General features: G+C 49.4%; 8 protein-coding genes across 8 annotated transcripts; 4 read left to right on the top strand and 4 right to left on the bottom strand.

The window, feature by feature from the left end:
* Positions 1 to 1,357: 1,357 nt before the first annotated feature.
* Positions 1,358 to 3,322, bottom strand: SODALDRAFT_349312 (cation diffusion facilitator 1). Its single transcript, XM_028613415.1, has 3 exons — positions 2,062 to 3,322; positions 1,757 to 1,971; positions 1,358 to 1,675 (listed from the first exon to the last, which is right to left on the bottom strand). The coding sequence occupies exons 1-3, from the start codon at positions 3,104 to 3,106 to the stop codon at positions 1,649 to 1,651; spliced, it is 1,287 nt and encodes a 428-aa protein (XP_028469087.1). The 5' UTR covers positions 3,107 to 3,322; the 3' UTR covers positions 1,358 to 1,648.
* Positions 3,323 to 3,848: 526 nt separating this feature from the next.
* On the bottom strand, positions 3,849 to 6,473 carry SODALDRAFT_376981 (hypothetical protein). The gene is made up of 3 exons (XM_028614869.1): positions 5,669 to 6,473; positions 5,345 to 5,590; positions 3,849 to 5,269 (listed from the first exon to the last, which is right to left on the bottom strand). The coding sequence occupies exons 1-3, from the start codon at positions 6,373 to 6,375 to the stop codon at positions 4,081 to 4,083; spliced, it is 2,142 nt and encodes a 713-aa protein (XP_028469088.1). The 5' UTR covers positions 6,376 to 6,473; the 3' UTR covers positions 3,849 to 4,080.
* A 484-nt stretch (positions 6,474 to 6,957) lies between these two features.
* SODALDRAFT_357319 (hypothetical protein) lies at positions 6,958 to 7,370 on the top strand (the record flags this gene model as incomplete). Its single annotated transcript, XM_028613990.1, has 3 exons — positions 6,958 to 7,141; positions 7,207 to 7,273; positions 7,361 to 7,370. The coding sequence occupies 3 exons, from the start codon at positions 6,958 to 6,960 to the stop codon at positions 7,368 to 7,370; spliced, it is 261 nt and encodes an 86-aa protein (XP_028469089.1).
* A 922-nt stretch (positions 7,371 to 8,292) lies between these two features.
* SODALDRAFT_357320 (hypothetical protein) lies at positions 8,293 to 8,815 on the top strand (the record flags this gene model as incomplete). Its single annotated transcript, XM_028613991.1, has 3 exons — positions 8,293 to 8,305; positions 8,363 to 8,654; positions 8,680 to 8,815. 3 exons carry the CDS (start codon positions 8,293 to 8,295, stop codon positions 8,813 to 8,815), a joined length of 441 nt encoding a protein of 146 aa, XP_028469090.1.
* A 1,083-nt stretch (positions 8,816 to 9,898) lies between these two features.
* On the bottom strand, positions 9,899 to 11,206 carry SODALDRAFT_322456 (hypothetical protein; the record flags this gene model as incomplete). Its single annotated transcript, XM_028609723.1, has 1 exon — positions 9,899 to 11,206. The coding sequence occupies one exon, from the start codon at positions 11,204 to 11,206 to the stop codon at positions 9,899 to 9,901; it is 1,308 nt and encodes a 435-aa protein (XP_028469091.1).
* A 422-nt stretch (positions 11,207 to 11,628) lies between these two features.
* Positions 11,629 to 12,779, top strand: SODALDRAFT_115955 (hypothetical protein). Its single transcript, XM_028606590.1, has one exon. It carries the CDS (start codon positions 11,963 to 11,965, stop codon positions 12,656 to 12,658), a length of 696 nt encoding a protein of 231 aa, XP_028469092.1. The 5' UTR covers positions 11,629 to 11,962; the 3' UTR covers positions 12,659 to 12,779.
* Positions 12,780 to 13,033: 254 nt separating this feature from the next.
* SODALDRAFT_331007 (cytochrome b5) lies at positions 13,034 to 14,148 on the bottom strand. Its single transcript, XM_028611347.1, has 2 exons — positions 14,013 to 14,148; positions 13,034 to 13,913 (listed from the first exon to the last, which is right to left on the bottom strand). Exons 1-2 carry the CDS (start codon positions 14,069 to 14,071, stop codon positions 13,454 to 13,456), a joined length of 519 nt encoding a protein of 172 aa, XP_028469093.1. The 5' UTR covers positions 14,072 to 14,148; the 3' UTR covers positions 13,034 to 13,453.
* Positions 14,149 to 14,264: 116 nt separating this feature from the next.
* Positions 14,265 to 16,531, top strand: SODALDRAFT_338690 (PUA-like protein; the record flags this gene model as incomplete). The annotated part of the gene is made up of 17 exons (XM_028612796.1): positions 14,265 to 14,298; positions 14,530 to 14,698; positions 14,847 to 14,887; positions 14,936 to 15,042; positions 15,156 to 15,242; positions 15,422 to 15,460; positions 15,524 to 15,556; positions 15,656 to 15,697; positions 15,728 to 15,737; positions 15,801 to 15,811; positions 15,860 to 15,935; positions 15,975 to 16,024; positions 16,097 to 16,140; positions 16,171 to 16,181; positions 16,215 to 16,243; positions 16,298 to 16,462; positions 16,508 to 16,531. 17 exons carry the CDS (start codon positions 14,265 to 14,267, stop codon positions 16,529 to 16,531), a joined length of 972 nt encoding a protein of 323 aa, XP_028469094.1.
* Positions 16,532 to 20,075: the final 3,544 nt, after the last annotated feature.

The following is a 20,075-nucleotide window of genomic DNA, read 5'->3' on the forward strand; positions in this document are numbered from 1 at the left end:
CGATTAGGATGACTGGGTGGTGAGGAGTGTAGATATATTCGGAGTTTGTAAAGAAGCGAAAGTCGCGAGTTCAATGAGAGTCGGAAAAAGAGGGGAATCGACCAAAAAAGCTCGGTATTGTATGAGACCACGCCGTGAGTAGGTATTTGAGGTAAAATAGAAATCGTCGCGGGTGACTTTGTCGTGCTCAGACAGCGCTTGTTTTGGAAAAGAACGCAAACAACGCCAAAAAGCGCACACGCAGATGATCGAGGATCACCGGGATAAGTCGGCGGGGGAATGGAAACAGGCAAATGAGTGACTGAGAAAGAGAAACTGCGGAAACAGACGAATGAGTGGAAAGGAAGAAAAGTGAGCAAACACGAAGGGGGGAAAAAGTCGAAGGTCGAGACAGGTCGGGAACGACGATAAATTTGAGAGACCTAATAAGAGAACGCAACGCCTCGCAGCTGCCAAAAGAAGAACTTGAATGTGGCTTCCCCCGGCATCCTATTCCGTATCTCCACAGTTCCCCTTTGTCACGGTCCGTAAGGTAAGGTAAGGTACCTTAATGTAATGATCGTGGTCCGGAAAGAACTCCGTACTAGGTACATACGTACGCCTGCATAAATAATAGTTGTCTGCTCAGCCCAGGTGTATATTGCCTAGGTATAGGATACAACGTACGACTGGTCTGACATGCATGCGAAGGAATGTTTAAGCACTTGTTCGTCCATCACTCTTTCCCCTTTCCCCCTTCTTCCTCCAGAGGTCGGGAAGAAGTAAGACGGCGGATCCACTACGAAAGTCCTTTAGTCGGACAACAGTGGGTCGCAACTTCCTCTTTTGGATCTTAGCTCCATCACTCGTCTCCACGTAAGCCCAATAAGATCGCTGTACATTGCGGGCCACTGCAGAAATCTGGACCCCTATCACTTCAGCTCAATCCAGAGCTTCCCACAGAGGCGGGGAAGGGTAAGACCGAGAGATTGGCAAATTGCGACCGAATCCTTCTGTCTTACAACGTACGAGGTACGAGGTACGAAATAATTACATGTAATTACGGATACATACTTCGTACAACGTACTTCTTGGAGACCGATCTCATGCGCTTTACAACGTACCTGGCCAGATATCCATAAGTACCTTACACGGAAAGACATTTGTGGAAGTTTCGTGGTTTCGTGGTTTCGTGGAACCTCGGTGCGCGTCTCCCCTAGCATATGATATGGTGTATGTAAACACCTGTCTATGATACCCACAATCTCCGTACCTTCTTATCATTCCTTAGATCAACTTCGAAGCGGCTGCAGGAGACTACGGTCTTCCCGCATAAATATAACCTTTCGGTTTCTCCAGAACGACAGACGTCTTATCTGCCCGACTCTGCATCGGTGCGACTATATATGCCATGCAGAATATATATACCTAGGCATAGGTGATTGCCAATGCATAGGACCGTCAACACACGTGGAGGTTTTTCAGCTATATAGGTTACTGTATGAAAGTAGGACAGTTGAACCACAACAGATCCCAAAGATTAGAATAAAATCCAAATACATCATCTGCTTAATCGTCACGCTATTTTTAACCGTTCCAGATTAGAGGCAAGATGGCAATATAGAGGTGCTACAGGAATCTTCCAGGCTTGAAATGATGTCGACTCGTTTTAAAGCTCCTTCTTCAGATCGTGCTCCTATAACGAGCCGTCAGCGGCGAGCTCTCGGTTATTAAAACGGAATATAGAGGGGAAGAAGAAGGTGGCAGTGGCACGCACCGGTTTATGGCTCGTCTCGTAGTCGATATGGACGTAGGCTCTTTCGACGCCCGGGAGCTTCTCCACTTTGATCTGTAACGCCTCGGCCACGTCGTGGGCGATCTCGAGTCGCTCGTTACGGTCCATAACGACGTCGATCTCCACGATAAACCGGGGGCCGCTATGGTACGCCCGCACGGTGTCGATCTGCTGGATATGGGGAGAATGTGTGGCGGCTGGAATAATTCTCGGCGCCTTAGCTATTACCCCTAACGTTGGGGGGAGAGAGAAACAAGAAAGACCAAGAAGGGAAACATGAAACCTACCGATATAAGTGATGAGTTGAAGAAATTCAGGCTCGGCAGTTACACCGACCAGTAGCTGAAACTCGTCGTAGGCTGTCCTCAGCCACAAGCTGGCGATGAGAACGGACAGGATGATGGCCCCCATGGGGTCGATCCACCACCGGATGTTACTCCCACCAGCATAGGTGAGGATGCCAAACGCGTTGACGGGGAGGTCGTTGCGGTGGTCACGCCACAGGATCTCGACCTGGGAGTAAAGACCCTTGAGGGTCCAGCAGTAAAAGAAGAGGGCCAGTTTGGTGGTGAAGGCGACGGCGACGGCAATCACGCTGGGCACGTGGAACGCGTTGGTCTCCGAGTCGGACCCTTCGGCGAGTTGGCGGGCCGACATGACGACGAGGACGAGCGAGACCGAGAACATGATGAAGCTGAACGTGATGTTGCCGACGGTGGAGATGCGCGACCGGCCCGAAGGGTAGCGGAGGGGGTCGACCCTGCTCACGGCGCGGTGCGACAGCATGAGCACCAGCCCGGACAGGGGGTCGAAGACGGAATCGGCCATGGTGGTGAAGAGGGACAGCGAGGACGAGCTGATGGCGGCGTAGAGCTGCAGCGCCGCGAGCACGCAGTTGGCCGCCAGCGAGCCCTTGACGGCCAGCTGGTAGCGGAGGGCGGTGGCGCCGTGGGCCGAGCGCGCGTCGCGCTGGTGGTCGTCCACGGACTTGAGGAGGGAGCGGATCCGGTCGTTCTGCGACCGGTAGAAGGCCTGGATCTCCCGCTCGCGCCGCGCCGTCATCGGGCTCGTCAGCGTGTGGATGCGCTTGCGCGCCGTGTTGGGCGGGAACCGGCTCATCTGGCCGATGTCCGACTCGGACTTGATGTGGCCGCCCAGCCCGTACGGGTCGTTCAGCTCCGAGGAGTACCGCGATCGCGACTCTGGGTCGATCCCCGTCACCGTCTCGGCTTCCACCGAGAGGTAGGCCGCGGCCATCATCGCCCCTGTGGATACCTGGACGACGCCCGCTTCCGGGTTGGATTCGTACTTGGCCGGGGAGGAGGAGACCATGGTGGTGAGATGCGGCGGTGGGCGGACCGTGGGCCGTGGCGTGGTATCAGGTCTCCAGGCAGTTAATTGTACTGGTTAGTAGTTAAAAACGGGCCGCTGTTAGAACCGTTAGGGCAAGCTCCAACGGTTATGAGTGACCCCTTGGAGAAGCCAGGCCACGATAAGGAGACTGGGACAGTGCCTCAGTGACTTGACTGGTGTAAGTTGAGGATTGGCAGCCAGGGACTTGGAACTGAGTCAGGTAAAAATGGAAAGATCAGGCGAGGAGGAGGGGTGGTGGTGGAATTTGGGGAAGGTGAACCCGGGGTGGGCCATATCGCCGATTGGATCGCACGGACGTAACGATTTTGGCCCCCACTTGTGAAAGTACGAAGTACAAGTATGGAGTCGCCCCCACGCGATCCCCTCATGTCACCTCATGATTCCCATTCTCTTCACCTATTCTCTTGCTAAGTATTGCTCATATCGTCCACCTTCAGGAGTGACTGATAGAACAGAAGTTTCTTAATATCATGCTAGAGCTCACATAGTGTGTCTCTCGTTTACTTCTCGTTCGACCCACCTCGTCATCGCCACTCGCTATTTCGACTCCATGGTATCAAGAAAGGCTCAACTCAAGTGCCATTAATGAAGGGATGCGGATGGACGTGGATGAGATCATGGAATACCTACACTGATCATGGAACCTGCAAACACGCCAAAACAATAAGAAGAGCAATAGATAACGAATCCTTGCCTCTTGGTCGCATCAATCCCTTCAATTAAAATATTCCAAGTCCGTTCCTCATTATGCCTCACTGTATTCTATCTATTCATGCCCGAACCTGAACATCCATCCAGCCAAAATAACGCCAATTCTCATCATCTCAACCCGCCACCGCCTGACCACTTCCACCCTTTATTCTACTGCTTCTACCTTTTCCATTAATTGATTGCTTGAAGAAAACTTCCTCGGAATGGAAGAGCCCGGTCAATCAGTCAATCGACACATCGCTTCCCTCATCGTCCCCCTCCCCAACCTTCATCGCCAGCGCGCAAAAAATAGGCCCTAGGGCCTCGACAACGGAACTCACATCCGGGGCAACCGGCATCCCGCCCACCGCTCCCTCCCTAACCTCGTTCCCCGCCGACTCGTTCCTCACGTCCCTGCCACGTCGCGCCGGCCCCTTCGCCGCACCAGGCGTGATGACCGTCCGGTCCAGCAACTCCTGCCACATCACAAGAAACGCCCCGGGCCCCGCCATCGTCTCCGTTTTCCCATCGAGGATCTGCTGCATGCGCGCCCGCGACATGGCCGCCACCGCGTCAAGGTACCTCGCCTGCTCGTCCAGCACAGGCCGCAGCGCATCCTTCTGCCCCGGAGCCAGCCCCGCAAACGCCTCCTCGAGCCGCTCCTGCATCGTGCCCTCCGTGTGCGCCGACGACCCCTTCGTCGTCACCGGCACGCCGGGCTTGCGGAAATGCACCAGTGCCTCGCGCGCCCAGTCGCGGAAGGTGTCGCGTACTTCGGGCGCCTGCTTCGCTCCGTTGTGCAGCCACTTGTAGAGCATGTGCTTGTTCTTCCGGAGCAGCGCCACGTAGTCTTCCACTGACGGTGGTCGCGTTTCTGCCTTGGTCGTTTCCGGTGGCGGCGCGGTGGCGGCATCCTTTGTGACGCCGTTTGTTTTCTTCGCTTTTTCCTCCTCGGGTTTCTTCGGCTTGCTCGTTGCTATGAACTGGTCCACAAAGTCTTGATAGTCCTGCACGTGTTCCCGTAGGTCTACCTTGTCGTGTATCTTGCGGATGTACGGCTCGAACCCAGACACGAAGTCTCGGAGTGCTTGCGTGAAGAGATCGGGCTGTTGCTGGCATAGCACACGCGTGATGGCTTCGCGGTCTCGGATGGACAGGAGGTTGGCGTGGTACTCCTGGCACTGCGCGTGATGTGTTTCGGAGAGACCAGAGACAAGGCTAGGGTCGGTGGTTTCGAGGATCGTTGCTACGATCGACTTGGATTCCTTCCGACTTCTCTCTCGCAAGGCGGTGCGGTCTGCTGCCGGTTTCTGGACGTGCTCTCGGATGGCGGTGAGGCATGCCTTGCTTGGACCTTTCTCGTCTTTCTCGATCTGCTCCACCGTCTTCCGGGACTCGGCACTGTCCCAACCTAGAATAACCGATATAATCCTAGATATACGTCAGAGATGAGTGATGACGAGAGTGAAGTCGTCCGGTCGACGGGAGTAGAGAGATTCACCATACCTTTGAAGAAGATTCATGCCGTCCTCGGCATTTTTGGTAAGGCCGAGGTAATTCGTAACGCTAGAGACGCTCAGTTTCGATAGGAACAACTTCAGCATGCCGGTCATCATCGTCGCTGCATTGCTCATGCGGAGCGTCTGGCGAATCACCGCATAGGGGAGCATGCTGTGAACATTCTCGATAAGATTGAGCAGGTACTGGCCCTCAGGCGACAGGACGAAGACGTAGTGGAACAGTGTCGCAATGCTGCCTCTGTGTCAGCAGGTCGGAAAATACAAAGAAAAGAACAGAAGAAGCAAAAGAGAGTCAAAAGAGAATACGTACTGCAAGATGGCGTACTCGACCAAGGCGCCCACCATGGGCGAATGGCTGTCCAAGTCAGCTGTCTCGCCTAACCATCCCGACAAGTCGTCGAGAAGCGTCCCGTATACCGTCGCGTGCAGGACATCGTGGAAGGCGCGCTCCAGGTCCTCGGCCTTGCCATGGTCGTACGCAGCCTCGCCACCCCGCCCGCCTTCTACCGTCCCCTCCCCCCAAGCGGCGGGGCATCCGCCCAGACAGCCCCTGACGATAGCCTCGACCATTGTGGATAAGGCGGTCGCCAGGGTCTTTCTGGTACCTGGGGCACCTTTGTCATAGCTCTCGGACAGGTCGGCTTCGGCGAAGCGGGTCAGCAGGCCTTGCACACGGACAGACCAGAATTCGTCGGGGATGTCTCGTGCTCCCGGGAGGGTGAGGAGGAACCGGTGGACGAGGATCTGGAGAACTGGTGAGGGGGAGGGGCCGGATCCGGAGGCCGGCGTCGACTTGGTGACATCGGCGGAGGAGGAGACAAAAGGATGGCCGTACAAAGAAATGGTGCCCGGGTGCTTCAGGGCTTCAATCTCCGCGTATGTCTCATGGTGGGTAAGAATGTGGAAAAGTGCTGCAGATTGCTCACGGGTCAAGACGGCGTCCTTGTCGTTCAGGCTCCGAGTGGGGTTCAAGTTCGCCGTCTTGTCTGGCGCTTTTGTGTCTGGGACGGCGGACATAATGATCGGAGATCAGCCACCGAGCCAGTATGTCTAGAGAATAGGGTTGAGATGATTTGGACGTTTCGTATCACAGGCAGAGAATGCTTGGGGATGGGGATGTGCAAAGTTTTGAAGACCTTGGAAGAAAGGGTCCAAGGGGTGCTTCGAAGTGCGTCACTGGGGTCCAAGTACTTCGTTCGTACTTTAGCGTACAGGGTAAGACCCTGGATCCCCCTGCGTTAATCCACAGGCTTATGACCCGCTGCTCTTGACCTAGAAAATGCGGGAGAACATTTGCATCATAAGGTACCTGGGTACTCCGTTAGCGATGACGGATGCGTACCACTGACATCATCCCAAAGCGGTGATAAGAATAAGGTATAAGGTACCAGGTATGTAGTGTACCAGTGAGAAACTCTGCTTCAGCTTCGGTACTAAGGTAAAACCTACTCGTCGCCTTCTGGCCAAAAGCGTAATTCCGTTAATTTGTCTTGAAAATCCGAGAATTTACTTATATAGGTAGCTAAAAGCAGCAGTTGGTTATGTGTGTTCAGAAGCATACAGGCATCACGAATTTCTTACCAAGGTAATGTGTGAAGAATGTCGCCCACTCAACTTCAGCCACACCCGACTTACATCGTACTGTGGCTGTTATCTTATTCGCCACATGCCAGTCAACTTCAACGACGAGTCTGGACTCTGAACGACGACAACGGCATAAACCGCCCTCTCATATATAGGCAAGTCGAGCGCAAGAGATCGCAGAACAGCTTGAAACTCTATTGTCAGTTACCCAATTCCCCTCTTGCTTCGCACTCTGCATAAGGGTAGAGAACTGCGTACCTTCAGACTCCAGTGCGCTCCCCAACCAGAGCAAAGCTAGTCGACTGTCGACTTGTTACTTGTATACCAGCAGGTACGGGATATTTGGGACAAAGAAACAATGGCTAACAAAACACTGGATATATTGCTAAATTGGTATTTCTCGGATTTGTCTCGCAAGCGCAAACTGATCTATTTGACTCCAGACCAAGGAGTCCAAGGACAAACAACTCCTACGTACGTAGGTGCTTAAAAGTAGAGTTGGCTTTCCTCAAATAGCTAGGATCCAAAGTAGAGCAAAGGGCAGAGAAAATAAGAATACATATAATACTTAAACCAGGCAAAGTGATATTTCAGACAACGGCATTATTACTGCCTCCTAAACCAAGCTAGCCTCCAAGGCAATAGTCCTTGGCTAGTTTTTAAGAGCGCCAGAAGCCTACTCGCAGTATAAACCAATATCTTGTATAGCTGGTCCCTCTAATATTGGTTATTTACCGCAGTTAAAGCTTAGTTCTAATCCGGATCTTACCTCTATCCGTAGTAGAGTGGCTAACTGGGTTAGCGATGAAATTAGTTGATCGTTACAGTTTCAGTGGCATGACTGTCCGCGCTACCCTTATAACCTTTTCACGACTATTCTGTCGTTTATTATTTTACGTATTGGACTGTTGAATCAGGCCTATATTCTATATCCTTCCCTAAGGTCCTCAACTATCCATATATTCAAGGTATAGTGCCTCTTTCTGCAGTTATGATTAACAAGAGTAATAAGTCAAGCAGGGACCACACCCATTATATCATTCGTATAAGCATCCAAGGCAAGTTAAGGAAGGTGCGCTTCTTCCTACTACGGACCTCTATGGTACACACTATGTCCATTCACTTCATAACGTCTACCAAGCAGTAGCATAATATGCTATTCGTGATTAGGTGGCTGGCCGATTTCTCCTCCACAGCTTCTCTCTACATAGGTATAAATTCTCAAACCTCCCTCGTATTCTTCCAGTTCTTCTATTCTGTTTCCCATCCACACCAACCATCACCACAAACCAGTCCCAGTGCAACCAAGCAAAACCTTGAACTCCAAAAGCCACTCCACTGCCGAAAAGAATGAAGCTCCTTTGTAAGTACAACTTCCTACCTACATGGCTCAAGGAGTAGTCTAACTGGGCCATCACAGCCTTTGTCTCTCTCTTTGCCCTTGGCGCCATGGCTGCTCCTGGCATTATCAACCCGTCGGCTGTCCAGGCCAACAACATCAACAACACCGCCCTTGCCTTCAAGGCCGATAGTGCTCACCACGCCGACGCCTCCCCTGCGGTCACTACTGAGGTTGACCATAACCCCGACTGCGATCTCGACTGTGGCTGGGGAGGGTCCTACTGCTCGCGCTTTCCCAAGCTCTACCACTGCAACGAAGATGGACAGGTCCGATTCATCATGTTCGACTTGATTTGCGCTCTCCGCTGCAAGTGCAAATGCATCAGCATGAACCAGTAGTCACTCCACGGATGTCTGTTGGGAAGATGTCTACATGGACAAGCAAGTTGCCTGGGCTTCCGATATAACAGGGAATTCTCCCAGCAATCCAGCCAGGCTCAAGGGAAAGATGGAGATGGGGTTCTGGACATGAGGGTTTTTAGGGAATTGATAGATGGATGAGGCGTTGTCCCTTAGACACTGATTACCTCCTACTTCCCATACACGGAATACACTAATACTCTCTTTTCAATCTCTTCATGCTTTGCTTAACATAATAAAGGCCAAACACAAGTAGAACCCATCACACTGTTCATACCTCTAATCTTTGGTAGTAAGGAGTGGGCTTAACATAAACCAAAGTCTATTAAGGCACATAGAGAACACAGCAAGTGGAAAAACACCTAGAATACTTGACTTAGAGTAGAATACTAGTCGAAATTTCCGCTGTCATTGTCTGGGCAGAAAGAGGTTCTTTAGAGATAAATACATCCGCACTCTTATTATATACTTCAATATTATCTACTCATAACAGGATCTTAAAGGGATATTCTCTTAATGAGTATGTGTGTGAAGAACCGGGATTCATAAGGGGAAAGGAACTTAGCAGGCCTATTGGCTCTCAGCACTTGAGTTGTTTATGCCCATGAGCTTTGAGATCAAACATTTATACAAACAAACACCGTCTACTAACTGCCTTTGTGCTTTTGAAAGAGTCAAGTTAGTCTGATTCTTGATGATGCTGATTTATGTTGCTATAAGGGGAGGTGCGATTAGAATAACAAGTCACATTCTCTGCATAGTCAAGTCGAAAATCGAGATCATTTAAACATGAGTAAAACGTATGGGCAATTACATGAACACTGTGCAAGATACAAGAGATGAAGATGAGACTTTATTTTCACCTTCTCGGGGCCAAACCCCTTCACCTTTCCCTTCAGGAACCCAAGTTGGATAATATATGTATGCACTGTACCCCCCATGTCCACCACAAATGAATTCGAGGATGCTTGATCCAACGCTATCAAGAGAAATAAAAATAAAATAAAAGAGAGCAGAATATATAGCGAAGAAAATCCCTTGTTCATTAGTATGCATTGTACATTGCGCCAGGTATGTTTTATCTTCTCCTTGTCATCTCTCTTTCTGCTTGTATACAGATTCGTACAGAGCGCACGCCATCTTCGCCCCTTTGTTCGCTTTTGCTTTGTTCTCGATCCTTGGCTTCGTAGTCAGCTTATCTCCCCCATGGGGAGTGGGATGGTAATCCCGGCTGAGCTGACTGGGACTGAGGCGGCGGCCGCGACTCCGTGAAACGTCCCAGGGACCCCGGTATCTCAACCGGTTCCTTCGGCAGTTGTACAGCGGCAGGCATAGAAGCAAGCTCGTACAAGCCCGCGTCAGGGCCGGGGTTGCCTACCCCGGGCTGCTCGTTCTCGGAGGAAAGCTCCGCGACAGGCCCTAGTGCTTGTTTCGGTGGCTGCTTTTGCTGCGGTCCTCCCGCCGGGGATCCAGGCCACGGCTGACCCGGATAATACCCCCACGCACCATGTTGCTGCTGCTGCTGCTGTTGTGAATGCTGAGCATCCCAGCCCCCGTCTTGCGGTGGCCAACCACCCGGGAACACGAGCCCAGACGCCGGGCTCTGACTCGCTGGCCTCCAGCCCGGTTTCCCATCGGCGGCTTTCCAATCCTGCGGTGGTGCGCTCGGATATACGCCGTCGCCGCTTTTCCCCCCGTCGGAACCAATCCCGGGGCTCGTATTCCATGGTGCTGCTCCTCCTCCGCCCCCACCTGCCCCTCCGGCGATGTCGAGCATGGGGCGGGCTTCATCGTGGGCTGCGCGGTTTCGACGGGCTTTCTTCCACGCGATGATGAACGTGGCGAGGATGAAGGCTACACCTGCGGCGCTGCCGACGCTGATTCCCACCATGGCGCCCGTGGAGAGCGGTGGGGTTTCGTCGTTGTCTTCCTCGACTTCTGCGACGGCGTCGGCGGTGGTGGTGGGTGTACTGCTGGTGGTGGACTGAGGGGACGATGTGGGGGATGATGCGGAGGATAATGTCGTCGGTATTATTGAGGTTGAAGATGCGTGGGAAGAAGAGGAGGAGGAGGAGGAGGATATGTCGGTAGTGGTGGACGACGGACCGGCCACGTTGGAACTGGAAGAAGCCGCGGCGCCGATCTGCATAAACTCGTCTTCGTCGAGGGAGAGCGGAGTGTCGGTGTCGTCGCAACTGGTCTCCATCGTGCTGTAGACGATGCGGAGGGTGGCGGGGACTCGGGCGCCGAGGCAGCGGGCGGCATGGGTGACGAAGTTGCGGCGGTTGGAGCAGAGGCAGTCGTTCATCTCCTCGACCGTATCCCCCTGACAACTACTCTGCTCGTCGGCTTCTTCGAGACATGGCTGGGCGGCGGAGGGGTAGAGGCTGAAGTCGTTTTCGACGTCGGCTCGGGCTAGGGGTGCTGCGAGGAGGAGGAGGGCGAGAGAGGAGAGGAAGAGGAGTGGTGCCTTGGCCGTTTGTCTCCTCCTTGACCTCGGCATATTCGCCGGTACCGGTAGACTGAGTGAATGGGGCCTGGGAGAGGACTCAGGGGAGCGAGGGAAAGGGAGGCGATGCGGCTTGGTCATTCACAAAGAATCGACGTCCGTCGTCAATGGGAAATATCTGCCGTCGTCGACAAGGAAGAAGGAGAATTGAAATGGAGAGTGGGAGGAAAAGATGGTGGTAGACTGTAGTCGTTTCGTCCCCCAACGATGGTCGAATTGCCCCCATTCACGTTGGCATAAGAATCAATGACACCAGAGCTCAAAGCTCGATGAGGGCTGGGAGCTTTGCTCCTTGGGCCAGCTCACTTCCCCTTGTTTGCTTGCCCCTGTCGAGCCGTATGCCAAGCCGTTATTATGTTGCTGTTGGATGTCCTGGAGAGGTACAATGTAATTAATGACGGATAACGAGGATGATCTGATGGATATTCGTTGGGGGCTCTGAAATCCGACTTCGAATAATTAGTTGGCAGAGTTTGAACTTTGAAGATCTTGTCTTGCGTAGCTGGGCAGGGGTGGTAATGAATGAGGTACGAATATGAAAGCTCGGAAGCGCAGGAAACGAGCCACGAGGGACGAGGAGGCCGACGAAGATGATGCGAGAAAGCCACGAGGACGATGGATCTGCAGAGACAAGGAACAGGGTCCAATGTACAATATGAATATGTACACGTTGTAGTGTACGTTGTACGTTGTACGTACTTCATCAGACAAGGAAAGAAAATATAGAAACGAGAAAAGCAAAAGCGAAGAATGGAGAAAGTTGAGAAAATGCCAGCCACCTGCAGGCAACCCCTATCTTTCTCTCTTTCCCTTTTCTCCTCCGCCTTTTTCTTTTCCTTCTCTTCTTACGTTCTCGTGCCATCCCACCCCGCCTCCCCTTTGATTCCTCCAGACTCCTACCATTACATCGCAGGAGGAACCTCATCAGGAGCTTGGGCTTGGCTGGTGTGGCCTTGGACCTCGTCGTCCAATCTTAATTACGTGTGGTGGATGAAGATGGGTGGAAGGATTAGATGTAGTGGATCTCAGTGGACTAGACCTGGATCGATACAGCGGCATGGTTCCCCAGTTAGGGGACGGATCCCGGTGCGGAAACAGGGGGAAAGGAGGAAAGGAGGAAAAGAGGTAAAGAGGAAAGGGGGAAAAGGGGCACGGGGAGCAGAGGAACGAGTCGATTGCTTTGGGCAAGTTTGTGATCGGTCCTTGTCAAGGAAATGTATATATTTAATGCAGATAGGTATGTGTAGCTCCACGGTACTTATCAGTTATGGCTGGGAGATGAGAATCGGAGTGTATCATCGAGGGGGTGTTACTTATCTATGCCAGTATATACTTCTACCCCTATCGACGCTATGTACGCCACTCGGCCCGTTTACGGATACCAAAGTTCCTAACGGCTTCGAATTGGTTTGTACGGTTTGTACGATGTACAAAACATATGTATAACGGTACAATCGGGATGAATTTAGTTCTCAGCCCTGCAAGGTGCGGAGGGGGCACAGCCCACATTGAGCCACAGGCGCCTCCCCCAACAGCCCCCCAAAATAGAAAAGAAGGCGGAAGAAACGAGGGGATCGGAAAAGGGAAAGAAAATAAATGGAAAATAAGCCAAAAACGTCTGAGACCCCCGGCCACAAAAACAGACACGAAGAGGGGTACTTGAGAGGTGCAATGATACCTATTTGCGATGCGAAGCGAAGAAATAGCCCATTCGAAGTACGAAAGTATTCTTTTTTTTTTTTTTTTTTTACTGGCAATGTTCTTCTGATGGTGGCAATTGGGCAATTGAGAATGCCCAACATTGCTCCCGTCGATCCGGTCGCAGGAAATTAACGATCTGACTTGCCCATATACTGACGCACGATTGTCCTTGCTCTGGCTGACCTTCCAGTCGTCCGTCCTATAATCAATTAATATTTCAATTGCATTTCAATTGCATTCTTCGCCCCATGAAGTGCTTAAGAAAGAGACAAAGAGAGCATACGGAGAATACACATCTCGTTGTTAATTGTGGACGTTTGTGGGAGTGAATTGGAACAAGGCTTGTTTTACTCTAATGTCGGAAACTGTTCGGAACTTGGCATCATAGCATCATACGTCATTCCTTCTGACCAGACGCTTAATTTACCCCTGGCGTACGTCTGGGCTGAGCGCCCCAATCGCCTGCAGCAGTCACCCAACTCTTCAGTGGAACACCCTCTCGTCTCGTCCCTTGGTATCCCATCTTCGACTTGGTTCCTCTTACTTTCCCTCCTCTCCCACAGGAACCAGCCGCCCAACAACTATATACTTGGACTCGAACCGTTCCTCCCACCCGCGCAGGGCCTCCATCTCCTCAGGCCCCAGGTCAGACAGCGTGTCCAGCGGGCCGTCCAGGTCCTTGGTGAGCATGGACTCGTCGAAGCTCCCGCACGCCAAGCCGCGCGAGGCGTCGCGGCCGGCAAAGTTGGCGTAGGGGCCCTCGGGCCCGTAAAAGTTGCGCCCGGCCGACACGTCGAACACCCGACCCCGCACGGCGAGGTAGACCGGTCCTCCGTTGGCGCCGCTGTACGGGAGGAGGGTGTGCGGATTGAAGGTGCGGAATACGGTCGCTGGCGGTTCGCGGGGTAGGGTCGCGGGCGAGGAGCGTCGGAAGTAGAGCGAGTAGGTCGTGTAGAGGAGGGCGCCGAGGAGGAGGACGTTGAGAGGGGTTCTGACGGCGCTAGTAGAGGGCATCGTCGTTAGCTTCATTGACCTTTTGCTTCGTCGTTATCAGCAAATGTGTTTTGTTTTGTTTTGTAGGGTGCGAGGGAGACGCAACTCGTTTGCTGAAGCCGCTTTGGCTGCTTCCTGCGCCATGCGCTGCTCGACGTAGTCCATTTTGCTCGGTGATTCGATTCGGAGATGATTCGGGAGGGTGTGATATTGGGATTGGGGTCGAGAAGAAAACGTTCCCTGTATTTATGGCCTGGTCAGATCGGCTGTGACAAAGAAGAACGGCAGAAACCAAATTTCCATAAGCAAAACTTACGCCGGGTTGCCCAGCAGTATACCTTAGAGAGTGAAGGCCGAGATGCTCCGTCAACTCCGTGGTAGCGGAGGAAGAGGTAAGGCAACACGAAAAGTACAAAGTTCTAGAAGCTCGGCTCGGAATATCATAACGCCGACTGGTTCCCCATGATGCACAGGCATGACGCGAATAAGGCAATTCCAAGTCGCAAACTCAATCGACCTCTCTCTTAGCTCTTTCGGAGAAGAAGACATTAAATATCTCTATATTAATTTATTTGTTTCGAGATACCTAGCAGATCTCACACTTTTTTATAGCGTTACTATAGCTAATACCCCTCACGGAGGCGTCATTAAGGACCTCTTCGTTCGCGATACTCCGCGGCACGCTAAGCTTCTGGCCGAGTCGGACACCCTGCCCGCCTTAACCCTGACGGAACGCTACCTATACGATCTTAAGCTGATCCTTAATAGCGGCTTTTCTCCCCTGGAGGGTGGGTTATTTAGCACTCCGGTAAAGATAATCCTGGCTAACTAAATATCTAAATTATAGGCTGTATAACAGAGAAAGACTATAACGGGTATATAGTATAGCTCGGAGGCTTAACTTAGTTAGAACTCCTACGACTAACTATAACTCTCCTAGTATAGTTATAGAAAACCGATTAGCCGATAGCGCCTTTTTTAGTATACCGATAAACCTCGATATATCTTAGGAGACTATTAATAAGCTAGGAATTAAGCCCGGTGCCTATATTACCCTATACGACCTTTATAATAACCGCGCTCTCGTTATCCTTACCGTTGAGGATATATACAGGCCCGATAAGTACGAAATATATGTACCTAAATTATCCTACCCGGATTAGGCTTAGATACATAAAAAGAAAGGAAGAAAAAAAGAAAAAGAAAAAAAAACCGACTAACCTAACCGTTTAGGTCGCTAGAGGCTTAGGAGGTCTTTAGCAGTCCCGATAATAAGACCTACCCCGGTATTAAGTACCTCTTCTATATAGCTAAGGAATTCTATATTAGTAGTAAGGTTAGGGCCGTTTAAAGACTAGCTTATTATAACTTTTTAGATTTAAGATATAAGTTATCCCTTTACCTCTCGGGCGGGAGTACGACCCCTAGTTACTAACTTAGTGAATAAAAGTTACCCCTACTAAGCTATAATAGCACTTTAAGAAGCTCGGCTAGAATAAGATTATCGCTTTCTAGACTTATAACCCTATATACTATACCTATCACGAGCTAACGGTTCGCGCCGCTTAGTCTTAATAAGCTAATATACTTATTTACCCCGTTATCGGCCTAACTAAGCCCGGCGATATTAACTACTTTACCCGCGTCCGTGTCTATAAGGCCCTCCTGCCCTAGTACCCTAATAGTATAGCGGCGCTAGCCTTACTACCCCTGGCTATATATATAGGTAGCCCCTACGAGGCTATCTAGTATACTACTATCCGTAAAAACCACGGCGTAATACACTTTATCGTCGGATATAACTATATTAGTCCTGGTAAGAATAAGCACGGTAAGGACTTCTACGGCCCTTATAACGCCTAAGTAGCGGTATAGACATACTAGGACGAGTTAGGTATTAAGATAGTCGAGTTCTAGGAGATAATCTATATCCCCGACTATAATAAATACTAGCTGGCTAATATGATTCCTAAGGGCACCCGTATAGCTAATATCTCCGGCACTAAGCTCCGTTACCGCCTAAGGACCGGTAAGGAGATCCCTATATAGTTCTCGTATCCGGAAATAGTTAAGGTTCTCCACGAGCAGAACCCCCTACCTTCGACTAAGGGCTTTACCGTCTTCCTAACTAGCTATACTAATAGCGGTAAGGACTAAATCGCGCGTGCGCTATAGGTAACGCTAAATTAGAGTGGCGGGCGGTCCGTATTAATACTATTAAGCGAGATAGTGCGGTCAGAGCTATTATCAGAGCTTAGTTTTAGCCGCGAGGACCGTGATAAGAACGTGGCGTATATTGTGTTTATAGTATCGGAGCTAATACGCGCCGGTGCGACCGTTATTACCGCTCCTATTACCCCCTACGAAGAGGCCTATTAGTAGGCCTAAGAGCTTATAGAGAAGTCGGGCCCCTTTTTCCTTATTTACGTGGTAATACCGCTCGAGTACCCTAAGAAGACAGACCGGCGAAGTATCAATAAGAAGGCCCGGGCCGGTAAGATTAAGGGTTTTACAGGCGTCGATAACCCGTATAAGAACCTCGTTAAGCCAGACTTAGTTATTAACTACGAGAAGTAAACCGTGCGGTCTATTATATACTAGATCATCTTACTGCTTAAGAGCTAAGGTCTGCTAGATAGGCTATAATATTCTTTCCTTTGCTTTTCCGTTTTCTGAGGGGTGGTTAAACGAGGCTCTTTAGAGTATATCGCGAGTCATAGCGTTAGGACAAGAGACGGAGCTGTATATATAGAATGATAGAATGATTCAAAAGGAGAGTTAAGAACGCTCTCTAGCACCGGGAATGCTTGGGCTCTTATTTAGGAGGAAAAAGAATATTAGAGTTAGATAGTATTTTGTTTGATATTTTATTTGGCATGAAATATTAAAGGATATAATACTAGGAAGCAAGAAATAGAAAAGACTCGGGCTGAACTTCGATCTGGAGAGGTTACGTTTTAACGCCGTCCGCTGTTATTGTTACGCGAGTGTTATGATTATATAATAGGATATGTGTTGGGCCCGTTGACGTGATGGTAGTTATAGAGATAATACCTAATTGTAAGATCTATAGGATGGTGCGAGCATAGTTATTGCGTTGGAGGTGTTGATGTGATAATAGCAGTGGAGGGTGGAAGAAGATAGAAGAAGGTGAGAGACGGGCGCTTAATGACCGCTTATTAGTTCGACTTATAAGGGGTTTGAAGATGGTTAGATCGCGGTACTATATACGGTACCCGTTTTAGTGCCTAATCTGATAGGACCTCCGAATATAGTAGGCACTATGAAGGATAAGGTAAGGTATCTTAGGAAGGCACTAAAAAGAGTGGCAAGCACGTAGTATCGTACCTACCTATAAAGGTCTTCGAAGTACCTTAATTACGGATACCTTACTAAGTGTAAAAAGATAGGGAAAAGGAAAGGAATACTAGACTAAAGCAGCGCAGTAGCGGTCAGGCATAATAAGGTTCTAGTAGGGAAATAGTACTTTATCACCCGGTTCTAGTACGGTATCCAATGTCTGTTTTCGATACTGTGTGTTACTTACCGAATATACTAAGAGCTAGGAATATCTCGATACAAGACTGTATTTATTCACAGTGTCTATAAGCTTTAAAGAAACACGGTAAGTATATCTCCTCTATTATTCAGCCAAGTTATACAGGCACGCACCCGTTAAGGTTATAATTATTTAACCTACTATATAAGGTAGGTATACTGCCAGTATCACGTTAAGTTAATGTCGGCCCGGTCTATACTGGAACTCCTCCTATCTCCTCTTCTTCCTCTTCTCTCGATATCCACTAAGATTATAGGATTATCGCTGTTGTCGAATTATCTAAGTCGCTATTATTTATAGAACCTCTGCTATAGCCGCCGACTAACCACTAGTAATAGATAGTCTTCTTCACCGGTCTATTTTTCCTCCCTTTATTGTATATTACACCCTGAGTCCGAGTTAGTTACCTCGCTTTCCCTTATCCCGAGGACCTTACGCCGTACCTTTACTACCCACGATTTTCTATAATCTATCCCCTCCTATTCTTCGCCTATCGTCTTAATCTTTATCGAACTAATCTCTTATATCTTCACTTTACTCTAAATAAAGTTTAGGCCTGGCTAGTCCCGAACTCCGAACTTCTTAACAATATACTTAATTAATCCGGTGGATACTGTCTCTCTTTTAGTTTATTCGAAAGAATAACTCCGGTCGGATCTTGCCTACGCTAACTATTCCTTCGTATTCCTCTTTTCTAATCAGTACACTTTCTATCTTTCGGAAAGCTTAGATAGACTTCGAATCGACCCACTACTAAGTAAAACCAAAGCTATATCTTAGGCTTCTATCTATAATTACCTATGCCTTCCTAGGATAAGCGTAACGTCGGCTTCGATAACCGCGTTACTAAGAAAAGGAAATCTAAGAGCAGGAATAAGAGAACCGATAAGGAAAGGGAGTATCGTAGATCCTCTAAGTCGAAAAGGGAGGGCGATAGCGACGTTTCTTATTCTAGGCGCTACCACCGTACCCGTGATAAGAAAGAATAATACTCGGCCACCTTCGAGCTTATATACGAAGTCGGCCGCTCTAAAAGCTCTTTACTTTCCACCGACCGTATCTCCCTGCCCTACCCGACTTTTAGTAAAGCCTATAGTAAGGAAGCCGTTTATAGCTAAGAGAACCTATCCACTTTAAGCCCTTATAAGACGGATCCGTTAACTCCTAAGCCCACTAACCTATCTGGAGGACGGAAGGAGCGGTTAAGGTCCCCGGACTATAATAATACCCCTAGATTAAAGAAAGAGACTAGGCCCCCCAGCCTACCTAACACGGAGATATCCGGTAAGAAGCACCGTTTATATACCCCCGATACAATTAGAGAGGAGAAAAGAGAACGGCCGAGTTTAAGATTAAGCGCCCTATTACGGTCGGGATCTAGATATAATACTAAATCGAGGGTAAGCTCTAAATCTAAGGCGTTAAGCTAAGCTATATTCTTTAAGACGCCCGCCTATATTTATACTAGACTCTATAAGGGTCTAAGTATAGAGCGCGGTCCGTCTTATTTCTCTTCTAAGAGGCGTCTTTTAAGTAAGATAGGGAAAAGGCCTAATCTTATCGATACCGAATCGTTACCCGAGAGTATACAGGACTCGTCCTCTAAGACCCCGATATAAACTCCCCTATTTTCGCCTTCTATATTCCCTACTAATAATAAGAAGAGGCAGTAATTATATACCCCGTTCTATAAGCCTAAACCCGAGATCACGCCCTTTACTATACCCGTTATAGATTTTAACGACCCCCCTCCCCTACCTCCTCCGCCTCCTCCGGCTCTTAATATATAAAAGGTGCCTCGGATTAACTACTTACCATAATTCGGTAGCTTACCCTACCCTATCTCTAAGTATTTCCTCTCCGTCCTTCCCCGCCCTAATAGTATACGCTTATCCTACCCTCCTCTTACTAGCGCTTAAACTCTATTTACGCCTTTCTTTAACCTTCTTAACTAATATAATTCCGTCTTAGAAAAGAGTAGATCTATTACTATTATAATAGGTTATCGGTCCGTGGCGTGTTATCTACTTAACTATCTTAAGAACGTTTTCTGCCGAGAGCTACCAATAAACGGATATAATTATCTTATATACAAGAATAGACCGAGAACACACTAAGACCTTAGCTAAGAAGAGGTCTTAGAATAGGTTAGCGGTCGTATTAAGCTACCCTAGTAGCCCCCCTTTAACCTAGCCGAGCTTGGCCTTAAAGTAGCGGAATTATCTACGGATTTACCCCTATATCCCGATTCTTCTATTAAGATCGATCCTAATATCGTGGAGGAGTTCTGGGAGTATTACCTATAGTAGTTAAAGAAAGTTAGGGGAGCTATTAATAAATAGCTTAATAGCTATAGCGAGACGCCGGCCTTATCTCCCTAAGAAATCGATAATAAGACGCTTAGCTTCGCGATCCTAACTAACCTAAACGCCGAGGATAGACTATACTTTAACGCTATTATTAGTGGCTCGCGAGAACTCTAGCTATATAACCGAGTACCGACTCCCGCCCGGAAATAGCGCTCCGAATTTATTACTTAGTACGGCCTAGCTTTATAGCGGCTTTACCGGCTAGGTTAAATCCCTTGCGATACGGAAACCGCCCTATATC

Source organism: Sodiomyces alkalinus (genome assembly GCF_003711515.1).
Source record: "Sodiomyces alkalinus F11 unplaced genomic scaffold SODALscaffold_2, whole genome shotgun sequence".
Lineage (NCBI taxonomy): Eukaryota > Fungi > Ascomycota > Sordariomycetes > Glomerellales > Plectosphaerellaceae > Sodiomyces > Sodiomyces alkalinus.